This window comes from Sorex fumeus, unplaced genomic scaffold, assembly GCF_029834395.1.
Source record: "Sorex fumeus unplaced genomic scaffold, SorFum_2.1 ptg000081l, whole genome shotgun sequence".
Taxonomy (NCBI): Eukaryota; Metazoa; Chordata; class Mammalia; order Eulipotyphla; family Soricidae; genus Sorex; species Sorex fumeus.
This window is the reverse complement of record NW_026606138.1, coordinates 14,960,855-14,978,358: the sequence shown is the minus strand read 5'-3', so window position 1 is coordinate 14,978,358 and position 17,504 is coordinate 14,960,855. Positions and strand designations below refer to the sequence as shown.

At 48.1% G+C, this 17,504-nt stretch overlaps 1 protein-coding gene and 1 non-coding gene across 3 annotated transcripts in view; one reads left to right on the top strand and one right to left on the bottom strand.

Moving 5' to 3' along the window:
- The window catches only part of LIPC (lipase C, hepatic type), a 131,529-nt gene extending 123,460 nt beyond the window's left edge, over positions 1-8,069 (top strand). For both annotated transcript variants that reach the window (XM_056130843.1, XM_056130844.1), the window contains 3 exons: positions 2,207-2,324; positions 3,893-4,111; positions 7,707-8,069. In XM_056130843.1, coding sequence (XP_055986818.1) covers positions 2,207-2,324; positions 3,893-4,111; positions 7,707-7,815 — 446 coding nt within the window. In that variant the 3' untranslated portion in view covers positions 7,816-8,069. The remainder of the gene's footprint in view (positions 1-2,206; positions 2,325-3,892; positions 4,112-7,706) is intronic.
- A 7,197-nt stretch (positions 8,070-15,266) lies between these two features.
- On the bottom strand, positions 15,267-15,372 carry LOC130039020 (U6 spliceosomal RNA). The gene has a single exon (XR_008794821.1). It is a non-coding gene; the product is annotated as a U6 spliceosomal RNA (small nuclear RNA).
- Positions 15,373-17,504: the final 2,132 nt, after the last annotated feature.

Below are 17,504 nucleotides of genomic sequence, written 5' to 3'. Positions count from 1 at the left end.
ATGCCTTCACAAGAATGAATCACATGGCTGCAACAATTAATATGGAAACAGTGGCAGCCCCAGCCAGCTCAGCTGCAGGGAAGTGAGCGACTTGCTTTGCTCTCCACTTCAGCAGTAGGATGATCAGAAGAAGGGAAAGAAGGCCTCGTGCAAGGTGCAAGGGTGTTGCAAAGAGAAATGAGATCATTCTGGCAAACCCTTAGCTCAGTGTCCGGACACAGTACCAAGCTAAACAGTACTCATCATTGTCATTCGGGATCTGCAGTCATTCTACTGGTAGCAACTATTTAGCGTGTTTCTGGTTTTATTTTTAATTTTAACATCTTTTTAACTTAAGTCTCTTCTCACACTCCAGCATTCCAAGTTTGTGAAGTTCTTGATCGTGGGTAGAAGTGTTGAAAAGCTTTGGCCTGTGCACCGACTGTAAGGCCTCTCCACTTGCTTCTGGGTGGAAAGGAATGACATATCATCCTTTCTCCCCCACAACCACTCAAGGTTTTAGCAATCCTTCCCAGGACTGGAGTACACAGGCTTCTCTTATTTCTCACCTTCTACTTCCTAGTCTTGAGAGCACCTCCTTATTCCAGACTTGAGAATATGAGCAGTGAGTCTTTCAGTACCAGACACTATCCTGGGTGGCCTAGGTGACCCCTGCTAGCACTTTCCTTCAGTCATTTTGAAAGCAACCCACATATGGCTGCTGTGACCATGGTCATCTTTAAGAATCTCAGCAGTAAGTCTCTGATTCAGAAGTTTAAGCTTGTCGCTTCACCTCTCCCATTTTCTCAGCCTTGAGTCTAAAGCTAATGGCCTACAAGTCAACTTAGTGCTTGGTTCCTGTTATGAACACAAATAAGTGCAAAGCAGCACTTGGTGCTTCAGAAAACCCAAGTCATATCAACCCCAAGTACATGAACATGTTGGCTAAAATCCAAAGGGAAGATTGATTTATACCCAAAGGTAGTATTGGATAATGACCCAAAAGATGCCTAAGACACTGCTGCTGTAATGTGGGCAACATACCACTCAGAGCAGCTATGCCTGGTCCTTGAGGAGCTGCCAACTCCCAAAGGAAGTCGGCATGGCTGAGACTTGGTAGATTGATTCCAGAGAATGACAATTTTCCATGCTTTGTGCCTGGGCAAGATGACCCAGTGGTTAGTTCCACTAGATTAGCAAAACTTGAAAGTCAGTTTTGAATTCTCCAAAAGGATTTCCATCGTGCTGATAAATATCCTGATACTTCTAAGAAAACAGTCACCATACATTCAATCCACACAAGTTTATTAAATACCTACTATTTACAAGACACTATCAGGATTAGTGGATTCATCATTCTCCAGGGGAAAAAAAAACAAATTAGCATCAATCACACTATTAATAGCCTATTATTTGTTCAAGGAAAACACTGATTTCCCAAGAGCCTGTGCTCAATCCTAGAAGCCCACTCACGTAGGTTCTGCACTGTCACCGTCAATCATTTGAGTTTGACATGACATATTAAACCTGTTTGTAATCTTGTAGCAGCCAAACAGTTACAAATGGTTTAAAAATATGAGAACAGAACTTGGTTCTATACTGTTCCTCCCCACAGGAAAAGTTCCTTTTCCTTTCTCTTCTATTTTCCAGTAAACTTTTCTATTTTCTATTAAAAAAAAAAAAAGACTATGAGGACAGGAAGAGAAGAACATCAATTCAATCCAGTCAGCCAACAGCAATTTGGGAGTGAGTTGGGGGTCACTTTGAAATGAGCAACCCATGTCTAACTGCTGTGACTATGGCCATCTTTAAGAATCTCAGCAATAAGTCTCTGATCTGGAAGTTGGGAGCCTGTCTCTTCACCTCTCCTGTTTTCTTAGCCATAGAGTAGAGATGGTGATAACAATACTTACCTGTTGCAAAGAGTCAAATGGAACAACAGCAGTGCTTAAGTGCCCCTGCTGAAGAAGAGGCATTTACTGATATTAAATAAGACTGTATTGGGGCCAGAATGACAGTGCAGTGGGTAAGTTGCTTGCCTTGTACACAACCCACTCAGGTTCAATCCCTGGCACCACATATGAGCCCACCAAGCCCACCACAAGTGATCCCTGAGCACAGAGCCAGGAGTGAACCCTGAGCACAACCAGGTGTGCACCTCCCCACAAAAATAAAAAAATCAATAATAATTTAAATCTAATTTCTCTTTTCCTCTTCCCACCCCTAGTTTATCATTACCAGTTCAAGATGCAGTTCATCAACCAAATTGAGAAGCCCGTGGAGCCGACTTTTTCCATGTCCCTCTTCGGAATGAAAGATGAAGTACATAAAATCCCTATCACTCTGTGAGTATGGGTGTGGTGCAGCCTGACCGAGGGCCTTTCCCAAAGGGTACAGTACACTCCAAGTTTTCCCGGGTAAGACCAGACACCACTTACTCCCATATTCTCACCGTCCCAAGTTCCATCACCTGGGCTAGCCTCCAGACCCCGCCCCCAATTCCCCCCCCCCCGCCACGCCCCACCACCAGGTCATCTAAACAGCCTTGGCTTTATGTGGACACCCCCGATACCCACCCCGGGCTGTGATGGACTCAGTATTGCTGGAATGTGCAGAAGCCAAAGCAGTTGTCTGAGCAGGAAGGGGTACCGTGGGCTGAACACGTGCCACAAGCTGTCCCTGAAGGCCTTTTTTCATGATTGGACGCTTTCGTCTAGGCCTTCAGCATGGGTCAGCCCATCTCCCCCACCTCACACATACACACCCCACCCCCGTACTCCTTAGCTTTTCTGAGGCTGTCCAGACTGATCCTCACACTAGTTTGTTCCGTGATCCCGCTAGTACTTGTTAGGGCTCTGTGCTTCACAAGGGGGTCCTGTCCTGGGATTCTCACTTGCCTGGGATGTGGGGGAGGGGGTTTCTTTAGAACCTACTGCAAGGAGAGCTGTGAGGAGCTGAGCTGAGGAGCCTCTCCACCATTGTAGCCCACAAATGCAGGCTCCTCTGCACTGCCCACATCTCCCGCTGACTGGCACAAATACCCAGACGCGCATCTAGCTGCCAGCCAGCGCAGGGTCCTTCCATCTCCAGGACCAGCGAGACACGTAGCTCATTTCTCTCACCTAAACTTGCGTGTAAATGTTGCTCTAAGCTGCATCTTCGCATTAGTGGATTTTTCTCTGAGAGTTGTACTTTGCCATTGAAACAGGCGTTTCTCTTTCTCTGGGGAGGGGAGGAGCACTGCTGAGAGGGGAGATGTGGAGTGACTCACATGTTACTCTGACCCCAACCCAGCCATCCCAAAGCCTCAGCCAACGGTCCCTGCCTCTTCTGTTTGTTTTTTTTTCCCCCTGATTACTCAGAAACTACCAAGCCTACATTAGGCAACATTAGCAGCCTCATTATTGCAAAACTCTCAGAGAGAAAATTCAATGGTTCTATGCACATGAACCCCTGAGCCCCACAAGTATGCCGCCCCCAAATAAACACTTTCCCTAGCTAACGTGAATTGTAATGTGTTTTTCCCATGATTTCTAGTATGAAGAACTTTTTAAATCCAGGTACATCTATTTATATCTGATTGGTTTATTTTGGCGGGGGGGGGGGGGGGGGGAAATGCAGCCATATTCAGCGACGATCAGAGCTTACTCCTAGGCCATTGCTCAGGAATCACTTCTAGTGGAATTTTGGGGACCCTTGTGTGGTAGCAGGAATGGAAACTGGGTTGGCGGCATCAAGGCAAGAGCAGTCCCTACTGTACTATTGCTCCAACCTTATTGCTGCCTCTGTGAAGAGTCTGACCAGAAGCAGTTTGGGAAATGGAGCCAAAGGTCCATTTGCGTGAACCTGGAGGGGTCCAAGTATACTTTGTTGTGACAAATGAACAATCAGCTGTTTCCTGCGTGTGTTCCAGGGGTGAGGGCGTCATCAGTAATAAAACCTATTCCCTTCTCATCACACTGGACTCGGACATCGGTGAGATCATCATGATCAAGTTCAAGTGGGAAAACAGTGCCGTGTGGGCCAACGTGTGGAACACAGTCCAGACCATTTTCCCCTGGGGCAAAGGGCCCCTGTACTCAGGCCTCATCCTAACAAACATCAGGATCAAGGCAGGAGAGACCCAGAAAAGGTGAGTGCCACTTCCAGCTCTTCCTTGTGTTTAGTGGGGCACCTAGCCCCTTAAAGACAGCCCGTGCCCAATTTCACACTCAGGCTGGCCTGATGTCCTAGTGACAGGCACATAGATGTTCAGGAAGGTGAGATATTATGTGGTGTCCACAAGAAGGACAAGGATTGGCTTCCAACACTTCCCAATCCCAGCATGTCCCTTCCCACTATGCGGGACATGAAGACCCGAGCTGCCAGCCCAGGGCTTCTCAAACTCTGCAGGAGGCCAGATCAACAGGCACTGTCCAGGCTGCTGGGCCATGGGCTGTGGCCAGTACCTGTGGGTACCTTTCCTTTTTTCCACGGTTTACCCAGAAACATGCTTCTAAGGAATCCCAATTGCAAAACCTCCCTCTGGGATGCCTTTCAAGATAAGTGTGAAGAGAACAGCTGGGAAACTTCTTATGGATGCAGATGTATTTCCCCCTCCAGAGAACCCCTGATTCATTGATGGTCCATGAAACCAGAAAGAGCCTTCAGATGCTGAGGTGGCCCAATTCAATCATCCTAAGACAGGCTGCTTTGCATCACTAACATCTCTCATGGCCTCGAGATCCCGTGGATGAGCAAGGATTGCAGGGAACAAGGTCCTGCAGACCCAACAGCCCCTCGGAGAGCAAGAGGGTGTCTGACCCCCTGTCAACACCACTGTGCTCTGACAGAGTCTGGCAGCTCCCCCTAAGAGTTCAGGTTCTCTGCAGATTCTCCCCAGAGCAGAGGGGCTTATCTCTCTGACCCTGCCATCCTCTGCTGAGAAGCCACCTCCGTCTTGGATTTGTCCCCAGCAGAGAGGAAAGCCTGAAAGCTGCTCCCCATCACCTTCTCCTCCCATACCCCAGGGCTTGCAGCCATCCCAAGGCAGATTTTGGACCCCAGATTCCTTCCAGATGACAGCCTGGCAGGGTCTCTCCACAGGGTCAGTGAGCCAATTAAAGCGCTTCTCTCCTTTTAGATGCTCAGAGGTTCTTGCATGACTTTTTTTTTTCTCCTTTGGGCTCACACCTGGCTGTGCTCAGGGCTTACTCCTCGCTCTATACTCAGGGATCACTCCTGGCAGAACTGGGGGATCATATGAGACGCCAAGGATTCAACCCAAGTTGGTTGCATACAAGGCAAGCGCCCTCCCACCAGACTCGGGCTCTGGCCCCTTGCGTGACTCTGTAACTTCGAAGAACAGCTCTTTGGGGAGTCAACTCTGTCTTGTTTGCTGAGCTCAAGTGGGTTCTGTGTCAAGGTGTCTGTCTGCTGTCTCTTGCCCTGCCAGTGTCCCAAATACCCCCACCGATGCTCCAGTGGGTCATATCTTCATGGCCGGAAGGAGAGGAGTGAGAAAGGAGGGATTGAGCTCCTGTGGACACACACACTGCTCTGGGCGGGGGGGGGGGGGGGGGGTCACGTCTGTCCAACTGGGTGGGACCAGCTCTGCAGACTCAGCCACAGGTCACTAAGGGGACAGGGCTCGGGATGTGGCTGAACGTTGTCCCAGCAGAAGATGACTCGGTCTTCTCTGGTTCAGGCCCGTGGGCTGTCCGGGACCCTGCTCCAAGTCACTTCCTTCCTGCGACTTGGCCCCTTGGTTTGCTTTTCCTGAGCCAGATTGTGCAGAGCTGCAGCGCTGGGAGTGGCAACGAAATCGGGGATGCCACTGATTCAATGGGGATCCCGTGACTGAGAAGCTCCCTGATCACTTTCACTGCCAGTCCCTCCTACGTATCATCAAAGTTCTGGGGGCCACTGGGAGTCACTGCCCGAAGGCGAAAAAAAAAAATCTGAATTGTGCCTTTCAGCACAAAGAAACTCCAGGACCCAATTAAGGAAAGCAGATGCATTAATTCTGCTAATGATGTGCTCCATCCCGACGTTCTCAGCCCTTAATGTGCTCACCAATCATCGAGGAACCGTGCCGAAAGGCGAGACGGCTAATGCAGGGGCTGCTGCCCTTCCAACAAGCTCCTGGGTGCTGCCACCCCTGCTGGTGCCCGGACCAGAAAGCCAGAGAAGAAATCATGAGCTCCGCTGTCGGCACTGTGGATTGTGGGGAGGCCCCATGCGAGCCCAGGAGAGTGGCAGCAAACACCAGGCAGCCTCGGGCCCAAGTTTCCACATTTCCACCTCTCACCTACACAGCCCTGGGTGTGGCATGGCCCCCTCCAAGGCTTCCTCTCTGCTGGGGACTAACCCAAGACAGGGGTGGCTTCTCAGCAGAGGATGGCAGGGGCAGAGAGACGAGTCCCTCTGCTCTGGGGGAGAATCTGCAGAGAACCTGAATTCTTTCCCACAGGGAGCTACTGGACTCTGTCAGAGCACAGTGGTGGTGACGAGGGGGTCAGACACCCTTTTGCTCTCTGTGGCTCTCATGTAGATGGGAGTCCCGACAGGTACTGCAGAGACTGAGCACTCCTGCTGGGTTTAGGAACCCCATGGCCAGACAAACTCTGAATTTCATCCTCTTACTCTGCTCACCACAAGGAGAAAGACACTGGTTAAATCACTTGCTTGGTACCTCCTCAGGAGGGGTTTAATGAGATTCCCGCTGCCACCCAAAGGCACAGAGCCAGGATAAGAGTCAGGTAGGACCCAGAGAGAAATACCGGCTCTGTCAGGGCCCTGGGACAGGGAGCAGCTAAACAAAACATTCTAGCCTGGCCAGAGAAATGCAAACAGCGACCTGGAAGGATCCAGGTGACCTTTGGTCAGGCAGGCTGGAGAACGGGTGGGGAAATGGTCAGTGAAGAAAACACCTCTCTCTCTCTCTCTCTCTCTCTCACACACACACACACACACACACACACACAGAGGTCCTGAACCCAAGTCTCTGATTCTCTCTCTCTCTCTCTCTCTCTCTCTCTCTCTCTCTCTCTCACACACACACACACACACACACATATACACACACACACTATGCCCCCAACAACATACAACAACATACTGTAAACCAATAATGATCGGGAACAAGCTGATGTTGTTTTGAATTCTCAACCTTAAATACAGCCCAAATAACAAAGCAAGCCCAGACTAGATCTCTCTGACTGCAGCTAGTTTTCTTCTAACAGGTGAAATCCAAGTTAGTAACACAAAACAGCCTCCCAGGCCAAACTGGATCTCCAGGAGAGACCCAGCAGATCCAGAGAGGCCCCTGCTGCTGGGGAGAGAGCCCAGGACAGGGCTAGGTAAGGGGCGACTTCAGGCCTGACTGTAAGCAGAGCTCGGTGCCCAGGCCCCTTCGGAGCATCAGAGGAGGCGTAGAAGGGGCAGGTGAAGCTGAAAAGGCCCTTTTTAAGCTCTGTCTGGGCTGAGAGAACCAACGTCGAGGTCCCCGCTGACTCTTAGCTCTGACCCACTGAACCCAGCCAGGCAGGAGCCCCGGGAAGTTGCAGGAATTGCTTTCACCAACTCAGGGTTAGTTTTTCTCTAAAGTTAGGAGAATATTTGTGGTCATTGTGGTCTAATGTGAAAAACAGAATACAAGCACGCTCAGTGTGATTGTGCCGGGGAGTGTTGAACGGGGCTGAAACACACCAGGACGCTCCAGCGATTTGTTTTGTCTCTCTGTGCAGGATGACATTCTGCTCGCAGAACAAAGAAGACCTGCAGCTGCACCCGACCCAGGAGAAGACCTTCGTGAACTGTGAGGTGAACTCCAGATCCCAGCCTCGAGCCAGATGAGCTGGGACGAGAAGCTGGCACCGGGAATCAGTGGCTTCACACCCAGTCTGAAGGGTGGCCTGGCCTGGAAACCACAGTGCATGGAATTTCAATAAAGTTTAAAGGGAAAGTTCATGTCACTCAACAAACTGAGCTTTTAAAAACTGTATTATGTAACTATATGCAAATATTGGTGTAACTGGAATACTCCCAATTCTATCTCCGATTAGATGGTAATATATGCAAATAAGTATAAATATAAGAGCCATTTTAGATCTGTTGTTCTCCTTTTAAATGTCTTTTACGATGAAATCAAATTTCCCATGGTTCCTTGCTAGTTTATTTTGATCATCTTTTTAATGATGATGGAAAGATTCTCTTCTATTATTTAACTAGAGCTTTCATGAAGTGAAGCTCCAATTACTCTCTAAAAGTACATAACCTTGGGGCTGGAGTGATAGCACAGAGGGTAGGGCGTTTGCCTTGCACGCAGCCGACCCTGGTTCGATTGCCAGCATCCCATGTGGTCCCCTGAGCACTGCCAGGAGTGATTCCTGCGTGCAAAGCCAGGAGTAACCCCTGAGCATCTCCAGGTGTGACCCAAAAAGCAAAAAAATAATAATAATAATTATTATAATAATAATAAAATTTTAAAAAGTACATAACCTTTCAGACAAAATTTTAATTCAATGAACTGTTGCCATCAAACCAATCATACAATTATATCACAAAGACAAACAAATAGAGGTAAAATTCTCCTAAAACTACTAATGTTATGGGCTGGAGAGATAGCACAGCTGGTAGACAGCTGGTAGGGTGCTTGCCTTACAAGGGTCCCCAGAACCATGCCAGGAATGATTCCTGAGTGCAGAGCCAAGAGTAATCCTTGAGCATCACCTGGTGAAGTAAAAAAAAAAAAAACAACTTTAAAAAAAAATTTAAAACTACTAAGTTTTGGGGAAGTTACTCATCTTACTAATTAAATTGCTAATTGAAGAACAACAGCATGAAGACATCATCTGCTGTACATACCAGAGTCAGAGTATACATGTGTAGCAGGAGGCACATAAAGAATATTCCTATGCACTTCAAAATGACAATCAGTAACAATGCCCATGTCCCACAGTGCAAGGCACAAAGGCACTGTGGTCAGTTCTCAGAAAAGACTGAAACAGGCATGAAACTGACGAATCCAAGCAGTGCCAAGAGCAGAGCTGACTGCAGGAGGAGACAGGGAGGCATCTACATACATTTCAAGAAGTACCAAACAGTTTTTGCATTAGCACAAAGACAAAAACAGAGGCAGTCATGACACCAGCAAAACTAACAGGCACAATTGCAGACACAACCATAGCTGGGCAGACCGAAAGAAGAACAATAAAACTGCTACCAAAAACATGAGGCCATAAGGACTCTTGGAGGAGAGAAGAATCTTCCAGAGATCTAGATGCCAACAGGACTGTCCTGGGTCCAGTTGCTCAGGCGTTCATTCCTATAGCCCTTTCGGACAGGGGGAGGAGCCTGCAGGGGGAGGGCTGGACTTGCCGGCAGTACTCAGAAGGCTCAGGGGAGCACTTTCATGGCCCAGTTGTGCAGGCATGAAAGTTGAATGTAGGGGCTGGAGCGATAGGACAACGGGTAGGGCGTTCGCCTTGCACGTGGCCGACCCGGGTTCAATTCCCAGGAGTAATTCCTGAGTGCATGAGCCAGGAGTAACCCCTGAGCATCGCCAAGGTGTGACCCAAAAAGCAAAAAGAAAAAAAAAAGTTCAATGCAATGTTGCTGGAACCTGGAAATGTGCACTGAGGTCACCAGGGCATTGGGAGTTGAACCTGGGGCCTCACAAGCAAGACATGTGCTCCTGCCCTGTGAGTGTCCCCAGCTCTTGAGTCACTCTGGCCAGTGCAGTTGTGAGGCAAGGAGACAGTTCAGAGAGCTGGAAACATAGTTAGTATGTAGGGGCCCTACATTTATTCCCCAATATCAGAGGGTCTCCTGAGCACTGCCAGGAGCTACCCCCCAAGAACTAAAGGCACTATCAACTGTGGCTCCCACACACAGATGAAATGTCATGTCAACATAGGTGTACACAGGAATAGAAATGTTGAATTCATGCTCTCACTTTTGCTGTGAATGTGACTTCTGCAATATGGAAAAATAACCAAAGGGAAGAGTTAAGCCCAACATTTTTTCCTGCGGTGGGATGCACTTTCAATATTCACATCCTTTTGTTTGGAGTCTAATGAGAAATTAGCTCGTTTTTACTAGGAAAAGTTGAAGTGGCACCGCCTGTCAAAACATCTGGGGCCCAGAGCTCTGTAAGCCACCGTGGCTAACGGCAGTCAGGACATCTGAGACGCCTCGTGGCTCTGGTGAGTTCCATTCAGGAGCATGCGCCCATGGACATCAGATTCTCTGAAGTGCTGCTTAGCTGAGGGTCAAGTAGGGAAACTGAACATGCAGCCACATCTGTTCACTGCACACGCAAGCGCTGCCAAGCACTGATTATGCACAGCTCTCTCCAGAGCCTGCACTGAGGAGCTCACGGGAAGAGTCCTGGCAACCTGCCTCCCAGGCAGAAGCCGTCCTGCAAGAGAATGAACCCTAGGAAGGAAACAGCTGTCATGACTCTGCAGTCAGAGAGAAGGTTCCGGGTTAAAAAGGACATACTCTTGGCAAAGGCTGTCCACAAAGCAGTCTCCTCCACGCACACCTTGATGCACGTAGGTGCAAATGTGGAAGCTTGGAGTGCTGTTGCAGAGTGGGCTAGGGGTTGCGTTAAGATAGAAGCAAAGGAAAGTGAACCCCAAGTTAGCATCCACCTGCTGACCACATCTCCCACTCTTCTAGAAACTTGCCCCCAATTTCCAGGACCTCTAGTAATCTGTCCATGATGAATGTCCCCAACACGTCTTACTTCTTCCATCTCTTCCTTTACTTCTCTGCTTCCTCTCTGCACCTCCTCCTCTCACCAGCTCACCCCCATCCCAGTTGGGGTTCAGTTCCTTTTGCCAGTTATTCCCCAACCAGGGTGCCCCCTGGGGTGGGTGGGAAGCTGTTGTTGCTGGTTCTCCTCCTGCTTCTCCATCTCTCTGCTCCTGGCCCTATTCAGCCTCTCTAGGCCGGCATCCTGCACACCCAGCGTGCAGGCCTCCTTCTCGGCTCACTCTCCTGCCCCATATAGACTTCCCCGCCTTATAACTGCACGTTGGGGCAACCACACACTCCCTGTGGTCCCATCCCACCATTTCCCTTTACCTTCTATACTCTCAGAAGGTCCATGTCGGCCTCAGCCCACTCCTCCTCAAGCTGCCCACTCTGTCACTCAAAGAGGCCAGACGTGGGGTGTCCAGACTGTCTCCTTGCCCGTGGGCCCTCACAGCGGGCGACTGCCAAGTCCCACAGATTCCCAGCCCAAGACGCACCAGCCTGTTCTCCCCGTTGCTGCTCTGCCCACGGCGGCGGCTGCCGTGGGCTGGTCTCAGCATGGGAACCAGAGTGACTGTGAAATCGACAGCTAGCACAGAGCTGATTGAATCCTGTTCTGGGGTTTCTTTTCTTTACTTTTTTAAATTTTTATTAGCGAAGCACCATGAGGTACAGTTGGAGACTTACAAATTTTCGTGCTTGAGTTTCAGTTATACAATGATCGAGTACCCATCCTTCCACCAGTGCCCATTCTCCACCACCAATGCTCCCAGTATCCCTCCCACCACCCCCTCCCCCAATCCCTGAGGACAGATGACTGGTTAAAGAAACTTTGGTACATCTACACAATATCGAGTTCTATGCAGCTGTTCGAAAAGATGAAGTCATGAAATTTACGTACAAGTGGTACTACATGGAAAGCATCATGCTAAGTGAAATGAATCAGAAAGAGAGGGACAGACATAGAAAGACTGCATTCATCTGGGGAACATAAAGTAACAAAATAGGCACTGGGGTTTCTTGAGCATTATGTAAAGAATTTGCAAACAAAACCCACGTGCTTAAGCCATTAAGAGTTTAGAGTGCCGGAGCAGCAGTACAGCAGGTAGGGTGCTTGCCTTGCACAAAGGATGCATTACCTTTGTTGTGGGACCAGTTAGGGGCCAGAAATATAGTATCATGGGAAAGGTACTTGCCTTGCATGCTGATCCTGGGCACAGAGCCAGGAGTCGTCCCTGAGCACAGAGCCAGGAGCCGTCCCTGAGCACAGAGCCAGGAGCCGTCCCTAAGCACAAAGCCAGGAGCCGTCCCTAAGCACAGAACCAGGAGTTGTCCCTGACCCCAGATGTGATCCCCAAACCTAAATAAGTAAATAATGAAATAATTTTTAAAAATTAACATTCAAAAGAAAATAAAGACATTCACAGTTCAGCTGACCGGTCCATCGGTGCCCTCCCCTCCCGGTCCACTGTCACAAGATGACGTCATTTTCCTGTCTGACGTCCTTCGAGCTCCTTCCTGATGCTTCAGGAAAGTCTGAAATAACTGTCCTGCCCTCCCAGGCCTCCAGTCAGGAACCCCTTCTCCCCCCACCTCACCTGGGGGCATCAGATCCCCCGTGCTGGACAGTCCAGTCCTCTGCAGTACCCTGGAAATTGACACAGAATGTGTCTAGACCCCATCCCCAGAGATTTTGACTGACTTGGTCGGGAGATGCCAGCGGAGCTGAGTCTGGGCCCTGGGGGCCGGGTGCTGCCCACATCTGCACATCAGCACATCCCTCCAGCAGGCAGGGACAGCCTCCCCAGGGTTCTCTGGACACCCGCCACCCCATTCCCTTTGTCCCTGCATTTAACTCTTCAGAGGCTGGAGGGCTGAGCCCTGAGATTTCTCCTCATTGGGGGCAAATCTCAGGAGAAAGTTGTGGCAAAGACATTGAACCCCAGGTCTTCCCCTCAGTGGGGAGGGAGGTCCACACCTGAGGCCAGTCCCCTCCAACAGAGGTGCTCCCCTGGGCATATGCCGGCCTGGACACCGCCCTGCTCCCTATCTCCCCAGGAAGGCATGAGGCCAGAGGCCTCTCAGATATCCGAGCAAAGACCAGACGGTAGTTCCTGCAGCCAGGAGCATTTGGTTGGGGTTGGTGGCTGCTATAGATCTTGGCTTCTCTTTTTTGTTTATTTCTTGGTTGGGGGCGGGGGGGAGGCGCTCCTCCCCAGCTGTGCTCAGGCTCCCAGGGAGTCACTCACTTAGCTAGATGAGCTGACGCAGTGCAGTGCTGCTCAGAACCAGCAATACGGAGGAGGGCAGAGCCTGGTGGCGGATGGTGTCTGGCGCATGTGGGCGTCAGGGATGAACCCGGGCTGCGACCATGCGAGGCCCAGGCCAAACCCTCAAGCTGGTTCACTAGTCCCAGGCTTCTGGCCTTTATCTCCCCTTCTCTCCCTCTGTCTCCCCCCACCCCAACTTGCCTCTCTCACTCTTGCTCTTGCTCTCTCACAGTAGGGTGCCACACCCAGCGACACCGACACCCGGAGCTGACTCCTGGCTCAGCACTCAGATTTGGAGGACCCAGGGATGAACCTGAATCTACCACATACGATGCCAGCGCCCTACCCACGGTGCTCTCTCTCCAGCCCCAGATTTCTCATTTTGAAGACATTTTACAAAAGCATGAAAGCATCAACACCAGGTGCATAAAAGACAGAGATTCTCTGTCCTACCCCTGCCCAGGGAGCAAGGACAAGAACAGAAATGGCCTCTTACGAACCCCCTCACGCACCCAGATGCGATCATTTACACTCAGGGCTTTGTGAGTTTGCTGTTTCTACCAGCGTAGACGTGAGCGTGTAGACTCTAAGAGGCCTTCTCATTCCGCATGACCAGAATCAGGCACGTGAGAGGCTCAGCCACCTCTCCCTGCTCCCCTTGCCCACATTGACGTTCTGGTCCCATGTCCGTGCTACCAACAAGAAGCGGAGCCAGAAACAATCTATGGTTCTAATCCCTAACACACGCACTCACCGTTGTGAGCATTTTGCAAAATATTATATCACATGTGCTTTGCAAAAAAATGATTTTTCATTTTCTCTTACTGGTCTCATACTGAAGTAATTTTACTTTGCTTCCAGCCTTATTCTTCTCAACATGCTTCATCAAATTGTCTTAGTCTTTTTAACTTTTTTACTAAAATCTCATTGTAACACAACAATGGTAAGTGTGTTATCACCAAAGGCAATGAATACTATTTTATTTGTCCAACTTACTGGGCTGGTTAGAAGTTCCCAGACAATGTTCATCAATAATGCTGGTAGGGGGAACCACTGTTTTGTTTTGATATCAATCAAAAATTTTGATACTATGTCCATTATAAAATATATATGTATATTTACATATACATATTTAGTATTGGCAAAAATGCTCTATTGTATCTGATTGGTTTTCTTCTATTGTTATTAGTAATCGGTGCAGAAATTTAGGAAAATTCATGGGTAAAATATGACTTTTCTTCTTGAGTTTATTCATAAATAAATGATATCAATGTATTATTTGATACTTACACTTGCATTCTTATTATAAACACTCCTTGGCACAATGTGTTTATATAACCTTGCTGGGCTATCTTGATGAATTCTCATTTTTCATGGTTTTTCATAAGTGAAACTGACCCCCACCTGTTTGGGGGGTGTGCTTTGTTTTCCACGTTTTGATGTTCTACAGCTTTCATCTATGCTCTGGAATAGTTTAGATAATATTGTGATTTTTTTTTTAATTGGAGAAAAACTCAGCTGTGAAACCATCTGGTCCTTGGGCTTGCACATGTATTAGTCTTATGCCTTCAGCTTTTACTTGTTTATTACATGTCACATTCATTAAAATTATTTTTGTGACATACCTTCAAGCAAGAGAGATACGAAGTTATATATGATCGTAGTGAGTCAGTGAAAGCCCTGTGCAGGAAAATGATCACAAAGAGAAATTCTAATCATTCTTCCTGCAGTAACTGAAAGAGATGTTCCCTTTTTATTTTGTAGAAAATAAGATTAAGTCACAGGAGAGCTTTTTCGTGCTCCGTGTAACATAAAATTTAAAAGTAATCAACAAGAGGGGGTGGAGGAATGAAAATCCTTTAAAATAGTTGTCAAGGAAGATTATCTTGGAAGTAGTTAATATGCCTACCAGTTCCTTTAAAACTGTGCTCAAATATTATTCTTTTAGAAAATACATTTGCAATTCTCAGGATCTGAAAGAATTCCTGGGAAATTAGAACCTTTGTTCATTGCATCATCAATGACTCTCTGAATACCCCTCCCGTTTTCTACCTTATACCCTCCCGTTTTCTACCTTATACCCTGAAATTCTGAGTGGAACATGGAGTACACTGAATCTTATTTGTATTGTTTACAATGACAGTACAACATACCCATAAAATAGTCCTTCTAATTTTTTTTCTGCCCCAGTCAATCAAAAGGGAACTATATTGAGGCCGCCAGGCCCTGGGCAGAGGCGTGAGGGACCTTCCTTATTGATCTTCTTCTTGGGTCCAAAATATGGAATATTTCACGAATTTGCATATCATCCTTGCTCAGGGGCCCTGCTAATCTTCTCAGTATCGTACAGTTTTGCTATATGTGCTGCCGAAGCGAGCACAGTCCTTCTAATTTAGGAACTACAAAGTCAGGGTAAGGGATTTAATGAAATCTTTTTTTTTCAAGCTTCTAAAAAGAAACATTTAATGAGTACAATAAGTTATTTCTGCATGCTAGCATAAATTTAGTAAAATTAAAAGATCGCTAATAAAGTATAAATCCTATCTAGTTGTTTTAAGTTTAGTTAACTTTAAAAATAGAGGATGACACTCCTTTCTCCCTAAGCAGGAAACATCTGCTTCTGTAACCAGAGCCAGGACTAAGATCCTGTAGCCAGAATCCAAGACCACGGGCCCCAGGGTGCCCAAGGGAATGAGTCCTTCATTCCAGAGAGAGTGGTGGTGCGGGGCCACCACGAATGGCAATGTGTGACCTTCTCTTCATGAATTTCTCTGCTAAGTTCCTCCACTTCCATAATTCCAGCCTAGTTTATATTCCTTCTTCCCATTTTCTTTTATTTTGTTTTGTTTGGCTTGTTTGGGTTTTGTTCTGGTTTTGGCCCACACCAGATGCTCTTACTCCTGGCTCTGCTCTCAGGCCTCACTCTAGTGGGTCTCAGGGGACCAGATGGGACACTGGGGATGGAACCCATATCAGCTATGTGCAAATCAAGTGCCCTGTCCTCTGCACTATTGCTCCAGCCACCTTGTAGGACTCTTAGTCAAACAACACAGCAACCACCTTCTCCTTTAATCCATCTCCTGAAACTTTTACACCAGAATCTTATCTTGTTGGTCTCTTGGTGGTGTGTGTGTGTGTGTGTGTGTGTGTGTGTGTGTGTGTGTGTATGTGGTCATGTATGCCTACATATGCATTCGTGTGCATGTGAGCATAAGCATGTCTGCCTGTGCGTGTGTGTGTGTGTGTGTGTGTGTGTGTGTGTGTGTGTGTGCATCTCTGAGGGTTCAATTCTGAGATGGCCGACTCTACTGCTCCATAGGCCCCTGACATGAAGGCTCTCCCTGAACTCTGTCTGGCAGTGCTCCGTGCAGGCTCACAGGTCAACCCTGAGATTCCAGCCCGAGAGTGACCACGGTGATGTGAGGGAAGTGAGGGTCTCTTCTGCCCTTCACGGCCATCCAGGTTAACACCCACTGCTTGCTGTGGCAGGGGTGATGGGATCAGCCAAAGACCAGTCCCCACTTTCTGAGGAGACATTCAGCAACAGGGAACACTGCACGGAAGTGAGTATCACTTCCCAAAAGGAGAGGCGCACTAGGGTGCAAACCGCCTCCAAGGTATGTCCAGTACATCCTGCCTTGTCCACTCTGATCCCAATGTGTTTCCCAGATGAGGCACATGGAGCTTCAGGGACTTTTCCAAAGACTTGTTAGTGGGGTATCATTTTCCTGTGAGCATAGCAGCCACAGCAGACAGACTCTCCATGCAGTTCTCCTGGTCATGAGCCTCTTTCGCGGTCTTGGTATTCAGGATCCGAGTGCCCAGCTCGCTTCCAGGACACAATTTCACCATTTATTAAATGACAAGTTAGATTACAAAACAAGCCTCAAGATCTCCACATGTAACAGCTCTTTGCTTGCACACTCATTTTATGGATTCCCAGAAAAACAAGTTGGTAGTCAGGCCAGTCTCTTCCCTACCTCTTCAGAGAAAACCCCAGGAAACCTGGAGTGAAGGTCCCCCCTGCTGAAGCAATACACGCTCCAGAGAATGTGGGAACTGGGCTGAGTAGCTGCACCTGACATTCTATTCCCAACTTTCTCCCTCCCAAGACAATCACTGCTGTGTAGTATATTCCTATGACCATTTTTTGCACTGTACTTTTTGGAGTTATTTTGGGCTTTGGACCACAGCTGGCGATACGCAGGGACTGCTCCTGGCTCACTGCTCAGGGTGACTTGGTGGTACTTGGTGGTACACAGTGCTAGGGATTGAACCCAGGTTTCCCACATGCGAAACATGTGCTAGAGAACATGGAACCAGCTCCCTGGCCCCATACGAAATTATTCTTTTTCCTCTTTACTTTAATGGAAATTTTCAAATATACCTAACAGCAGGAACACTATAACAAAGCCCAATGTTGCAAAAACTCAGCTTCCACCATGAACCCCAACACACCAGCATTCAGTGTAACATCAGATATCACAATGTTTTTTTAATTTAATTTTATTT